This window comes from Athene cunicularia (assembly GCF_003259725.1).
Source record: "Athene cunicularia isolate RWA chromosome 4 unlocalized genomic scaffold, athCun1 chr4_part1, whole genome shotgun sequence".
Lineage (NCBI taxonomy): Eukaryota > Metazoa > Chordata > Aves > Strigiformes > Strigidae > Athene > Athene cunicularia.
In genome coordinates, this window is record NW_020799098.1 from 40,950,936 (window position 1) to 40,958,212 (window position 7,277).

Below are 7,277 nucleotides of genomic sequence, written 5' to 3' on the forward strand. Positions count from 1 at the left end.
ACAATGATTACAGAAAAGCTAACTTATGGATAGGGGGAAGATGAACATTCTTTGTACCCTTACCAGATTTATAAAGTAATAGATATGCTTCATAATGAAGTTCAGTATGAACTGCTTCAGTATGTTTCTTGTTACTGTGTATTTGGTACATGTTTCAGCCATAAGTGTTTGTCACAGAGTTGTTAATGCAGTACCAGATGAGCTCTACATAACAGCAGAGAGCTTGGAGAAAAGCAACAGATGTGGTGTTGTTACTGCAGCAGTAGACTTAATGAAAGAGCAAAATTTCCTTTTCTCATTTGGTTGCAACAAGAGGACATTCAGTACATCTGCAAATGTAACTTTCTGGAATTTCTCAAATATGCCTCTGCTGCAGCTCTTACCCAGAAACTGAGGAAGAGTTAGTGTCCTGTCTGTAGGCAGGTCTGTATGCTAACAGAAGTAGGCTAATGGGGGAAAAAAACATTTTTCAAAATACCTGCAAGCTTTGAAATGATGGGATAGTCAGTCTTCTCACTGTCCCTTCACTTTGGTAGTGGTGTTCAAAAAGGGTTGGTCACCGCTTTGATTGCAATAATATTCTGGCCCTGTACTGACAGATTTGATACTTGAGCGTATATGTGAATACACTCTCCTGGTATAAATTGAAGCTGAGTAAATTTTTTTGTCATTAGGAATCTTTAATTAGGAGCAAACAGTGAACATGCATGTATTCAGAGCTATGCTGAAGGAAGGTGAGGCTTATTGGTAAAACTTTAGTGCAGATTAGGTCTCGTCTCTTGTTTTATTAACACTGTGGTGAATATTTAGTAATTCTGGGGGATTCTTCTTAAAAGAGAGATCTGGTAGATAACTGAGCAAACACTTTGTTTCCATGTTGCTTTATTTCCATTGCAACAAATTACTGTTGTAATTTGATCTTCTTTCTAATACTATGGAACTGCCTTGGAATATACCATAAACTATTTTCACTATTTTCAGTGACCAACCTAGAGAAATAATAAAACAACATTTTAAAAAATATTCTTTAGTCAGCTACTTAAATTGTTCTAAGCTGTGACTGACATACATACATTGTAAACAATTGCATATATATTATTTATCTACTGCAATGTTCCTTTTCTTTAGAGAGGCATCAAAGAAACAAATCTGCACAAAACCAGTATCTTTGTGTCAGTTGATGTTCTTAAAGGTTTTCAATCACTGTAACTTGTAAAGTCAGAAACTTTCCTTTAAGCTGAGAGGCAAAATTCAAGATGTCAGATTTTCAACAATTAGAGTATCTGTGCTTGACATGGTGTTTTGAAACTGACCTTCAAATGAAAAAGGACAAAAAAAATCTAAAGTATTTTGTAATCCCAGACTAGTTTTAGTGTTGTTACCAAACAGGCTTTCTCTTACTTTTGCAGATGCTGAGAACGTGTTCACTCCCAGATCTTTGCAAACTGTACAGAACTTTAGTTGATGTTCCCAGTGTAGCAGATGTGCAGCATCAACATAATCTTGAAACAGATGATACGGAAGATGAACAAGCCAAAGAAGGACACTCTGATTCTGAGGACATGTGAGTGCACATGTATCAAGTTTATCAAGTATTTCAACAGGCATCTTAGATCAAGAATATTTTTGGTTAGGCACCAACAAATATACACAGTATACCAGCATGGGGGTTTTATTCAAATTTTAAAAAACCTGTATCATTATTTACTTTGAGTCTTGTTCCAGAGAATTGTGAAGCTGATGTACTGCTTACAACAGCTGTCTGAATTTCCTTTCCAAATTCCATCCAAGATGCTATTCTGTCCGACTTCTGCACCTTGCATTCTGCTGAAGCAGATCAAAGTTGTTGGCTACTGTTCTTCTAGAAATAAAGATTTCTTGAATATTTTTTCATACATTGTGGGAATTTCGATCACCTATCTTCTTTACTGTTGCATTGGGATGTCCTTCATGTCCCCATAATTCTTTCAGGGACTTCAAAATCTGACCCTGGCTCTTGACTATTCCCTGCAGCTTGGGTAGTCTGCAGGGATAAAATGATCTGGTGTATCTATTCTGATGAAATATCTAGATTTCTTTTTGCTCCAGATACATTTTTATCTCGATTGGGAATGTTATACTTGGCAGGGTTCTATAATAGTGCACAAATACAAAGATTTTTAAATTATCTTACTAATAAAGTTGAATTGAGAATCTATCATCATCTTTTTACAAAATGGTCTGGTATCTGTTTAGTTAATCTGTTCCATGTGTCTTGCATGATACAGTGGTTATCAGTGCTGTGATCATGTTGGACTGAGGACACAAATACTTGTCTCTTCCCTGCCCCCTGCCCCCCCAGCTACATTGGCTGAACAAATGAGATGAGCTCTTCCTACAAGGTTTGCCTTGTAAAGTATTAATTATGTAAACTTTCTATCACTTTCTTTTAGTACGTTTGAAGAAGCAGACACAGATTTGCAGGAACTCCGGGCCTCAATGGAACAGTTGCTTAGGGAGCAGCCTAGTGAGGAATTCAGTGAAGAGGAGGAGTCTACTTTAAAGGCTAATGTCATCGAATGCATAACAAATGGTACAGAGCTGGATGAAGGTGATGAGAATAACCCCAGCAGTGAAAGTGCACTTAATGAAGAATGGCAGTCAGGTATAATCTCTCTTATACCTGTTTTATGTTAGTTATCAATGTTAACAATTCAAACACAGAATAATGTTTTTGCGTTGTATACTTACAATTAAATAAAGCTCTAATAGCTTTTATACAGAAGTTTTTAAAAAGCACATAATATTTAGACTTCTGAAAGTTAAGGTCAACATCTAAGCAACATTCAGTGTTGCAAATTAAATGTTGGCTGTTTGTTAGGCAGTGATTTTAAGTCATTGTTTCCTCTAGTTGTCTTAAACTTGTCTTCAAAGAAGATCAAAGACTCTGTGCACAACATATGTTTTGAATAATTCATGACTGCAGTGTAAGAGTGAAAAAGAAATAGCAATTTGACATGACTAGAGTATCTGGGATCCAGCTTACACTACAATTAAGTAATTTTAACAGGCAGTCAAAAGGAACATGAAATTATTAACCTTGTCCTTAGCCCAAAATAGCTTTCAACGTAGTCAGACTAAAAATGAGACACAAATTTATTACTGCTCTTAGCATTTTGCATTAGCTATACACAATGATGTCCTGAAATTTCAGGGTTTTTTAATTCTGGTTGAAATATTAAGTATTTAACTACTGCTGTAAAATCAAGTGCATTTAGAAATATAGTTATAAAAAGATGTAGAAAAATCTATAATGTAAAACATAGCTTTTGTGTAGTTTTGGTTTATTGAAGACAGTTTTAACAAACTGAACATCTGTGAATATACCTGTAAGATATTATCTATATAATACATTCCAATAAGTATTTTAAGGTAAAATAAACTTGGGTAGTACCATCTTCTTTCATTTTTGACAGTGCTGATGTTATACACTGATAACATACAATATTATCTGGTTTTGTGATTCTGCTGTTGTTGCAAGCGGTATTTGGTGTCAGTGTCACGCCTTCTAGATTCATGATACTTTGTAAGAATTGCAGTTTTATTGTTGGGGGCAGGAGGAGGGCATTCAAAACTCAGAGGAACAGACAGAACTTGAAACCAAATCTGTTCAAGATCCAGAAGGTACATAGAGGATTAGAAGTCATCTAATGGTTTTTAACCCATATACAACTTTCCTTTTTATTTCAATGATAATTTCTTATTGATAGTGACTGTTGATACTTGAATCAGGGCTAAGATTGGTTCAGCATTATACCTTACACTAGTCATATATAGGAACTGAAAGTAGCAGAGTTTTAATACTAACTCACAAAGTCTGTGACCTACCAAGCAATACTATGTTGTTTTTAAAGATCTGATAATATAAGCTCTGAAATCTAGAAAGTTGTATATTTTTCCCTTGGTAGATAAGTATTTGAATTATGAAAAGACGTCATTTTCTTGGGCAAAAGCAGCTTGCATTTTATAATAGGATTTACATAGGGACTCTATCTTCTATTTTTAAATACAACCTTTTTTGTTAAGCTTACCTAATATTTGACTGTTATAAATGTATTTGTAAGGTTTCTGTAGCCTATAAGCAAAATCATCTTGACTTCTCTCACGTAGCTTATCACACCAATTGGCATACTGAATGTGCTGCACAAAGGAGATGCACTCATAAAAGAATGAGTAACTTAGTAGCTAAATTAGTGCTGGGTTTTTTTAGACTTGCTCCATGGAACAAGATGCATCTCAGCGCAGAAATTAAATAACTGATTCTTAATATACATGTTCTTATTATGCTAGAAGACAGCTGCTTCATTAAGCAGCTTTTTTCCCTAGTGTGGGACAGCCACTGAACCCCTGCATCAGTTCCACCTTAGAAATATTTGGAGTGGTTAGTTGACTTACTAACGTTGCTTTGCTAAATAAAAGTCTGCTTTAATACCATACCTTGTTTTCCTTCAGTATGGATAGCCTTATGGCTAACTCTGAATGGGGTTTTCGAGGAGGTAGCTAGATGCTTCCCATTTGGGATTCAGAATTTCTTTCTTGTCAAGAAAGGCACTGTTCCCATTTTCTTGCAGGTTGTTGAGAACATCTGTCAACATACAGTGGTCCTGAGCCTACCTGCTTTCATTACATTTAGAGATCTGTGTGGATATCAAGTTTATGGGCATAGAAACAACATCAAGAATATAAGAGAACTGACGGGGTTTTACTGTTGTTTTGTTTTTTTTATAGATAATAGTGATGGAGAGATTGCCAGTGAATGTGAAGAATGTGATAGTATCTTCAGCCATTTGGAAGAGTTGAGATATAACCTGGAGCAGGAAATAGGCTTTGATAAATTCATTGAAGTTTATGAGAAAATAAAGGTTTGTGGAATAACCTCATGTTACAATACTCTGTCCACAATACTCTGAGAAACAAGTACCGAGGGCTGTTGACTGTGCTGATAACTAATTGCGCTGTGTGACTAGAATCAGTGCTTATTTCTTTAGTCTTTTATTCTGTTTCTACACACTAAAATATAAACAGAGAAAATGCCATGGCAGTAGATTAAAGAGGAAAACTTTGGGTTTAAGCATGAATTGTATTTAATAAATTTGAACTATTTAATTCTATATCCATATTTTGGCCATATTAATTTTTGTCCTTTCTTCTAGGCTATACATGAAGATGAAGACGAAAATATTGATATTTGTTCAACCATAGTTCAGACTATTCTTGGAAATGAACACAAACACCTGTATGCCAAAATACTTCACCTAGTAATGGCAGACGGAGCCTACCAAGAAGGTAATCTCAATACATCCTGGCAATCATGGCTTGTCTTATGTTATTTCTTGGTCATATACAATAGGTTCAAATATACTTTTAAAACATACCTGTGCTTTGTTACATTGATTTTTTTTTTTTCCCACGAAGGGTATTTTTAGTCCTGCAACAAAATGTGTCAACCTTTGATTAAACATGCTGACCGTTCTGATTTAACAGTATGTACATATACTATCAAGTGTAACAATAGTTGTCTCGTGAAAGGTGCAGTATAATTATTTAATTTTTGTAAAACAGTTATGCGGATTGGGAAGATGGAAGTCTAAAATAAGACTTTCAGAACTAAAAACAATTTTATCTTAAGAAATAATTAATTTTTAGCTAAAATAATACTCTTTTTTCCAAAACTCTACTTTTAATGGGTTGCAGTATCACTGCTTTTCTAAAAAGAAAATTTCATGTGGCTCTTTGTCCTGTAATTGTCATTTTTCGGAACAACTTGATGTGGAGGTACCATCCATCTTAGGTTTCAGGTGGCTCAGTAATACATGAGGAGAATTCATTCTGATTTGGAGCCCTGCCTAGCCCTGCCCTAATTCTTTAAATTTCAGACTTGTAAAGAAAACATCCCTTGCTAATAAAGGTTTATAAGAGGACAAATGACAGAGGCATATTCATGAGCTTCTGTCTCAAAAGTTTTATACTCTTCAAATAAGAAAAGTTAGGGGAAAAAAATCTATATTGCTGTCTTCCAAGAGAATTTTTCTAACTGAAGCAAGCCACTTGAGGTGAAACTATCTTAAATTTGCTAATCCAGGAAAGAAGACATGTTGTTCAGTATTTGTACACATAGTGCTTTCAAGGCAGTTTTGGTAACAGTCACCTCATTGGTGACTCACTTAGTGAATTCCTATATTATTGCTTACTAAATTGTGGTTTCTAGTTTGTTTTGTTACCCCAGCTTGCTTTTGTGTGTTTGGGTCTCCTTTTCACTCTGTCTCTCCCCCTCTCATGCTTTTTACAGATAATGATGAATAAACTTGACTCAGGAAATGCCTTAATACCGTACTACATATTGGTGTTTGAAGTCTGCACAGCTGAATAACAAATTTTAGTGGAGAACATAACGTGGGATGGGAGAAGCAAGACTTCAAAAAAGAATGTTGATTGTATGAAGAAGAGGACAAACATGCCATTTAAAATTGAGAGACCTATACAGTTCTCCTGTGTGTACTTGCATATGTGTTCATCAAATATTAGATGCCCAAAATAAAAAAACCAAAGCCAAACCAACAACAAAACAAAAAACCACAAAGCCTCTAATCTTCCCAATTCCAAAAGAAATAGACATGAATACCTGTAGATCTTCTGATACAATGCTGAGACCTAAGATGTAAAACAGAATTTCTGCCATGTCAACAGTTGGCTGGTACAGTTAAGCAATTGGAGGTATTACTGTGTTGTGGAAGTACCCACATCTAGCTATTCACTTACATTCATTCTCTTTACACCTACGTAAAGCAATTACTTAATTTTTATTGAACCCTGTGGTTGTATTTTAATAGCTTCTTAATCTAGTTTTCCAGTTTCAGCATTTCACTTTTTCCTTAATTAAAAAATTACTATATTTTGAAGCTGAAGGCTTCTGTCACTTCTTAACCAGTGTCATCTGAAATATCTTACTGGTGTTTCTAAATCAGGGCAAACTGATACTTCAGTCATTGAAATGTCTGGATTTTTTTGAGATTGTAAAATTCATTTGGAGCGAGAATACTTTTTTCCTCAATATTTTTCTTCCCTTTCCCAAAATCTCCAGTATTTAGCTCTCTGGAATTTTGTTACCTGGTTGGTGATAATATAGTATGATGTTGAATTGAAAGGAGTGGTGTTTTCCCATTTAAAAAAAAAAATAAAAATCTTACTGTTACATTCCAGCAGCCACAGGGGAGAATGAAGTATTGGAGGCATAAGAC

The 7,277-nt window shown here is 34.9% G+C and overlaps 1 protein-coding gene across 4 annotated transcripts in view; it reads left to right on the forward strand.

Moving 5' to 3' along the window:
• The window catches only part of NEK1 (NIMA related kinase 1), a 44,094-nt gene extending 37,512 nt beyond the window's left edge, over positions 1–6,582 (forward strand). For all 4 annotated transcript variants that reach the window (XM_026846849.1, XM_026846850.1, XM_026846851.1 and 1 more), the window contains 5 exons: positions 1,410–1,564; positions 2,433–2,644; positions 4,768–4,901; positions 5,193–5,325; positions 6,329–6,582. In XM_026846849.1, coding sequence (XP_026702650.1) covers positions 1,410–1,564; positions 2,433–2,644; positions 4,768–4,901; positions 5,193–5,325; positions 6,329–6,342 — 648 coding nt within the window. In that variant the 3' untranslated portion in view covers positions 6,343–6,582. The remainder of the gene's footprint in view (positions 1–1,409; positions 1,565–2,432; positions 2,645–4,767; positions 4,902–5,192; positions 5,326–6,328) is intronic.
• Positions 6,583–7,277: the final 695 nt, after the last annotated feature.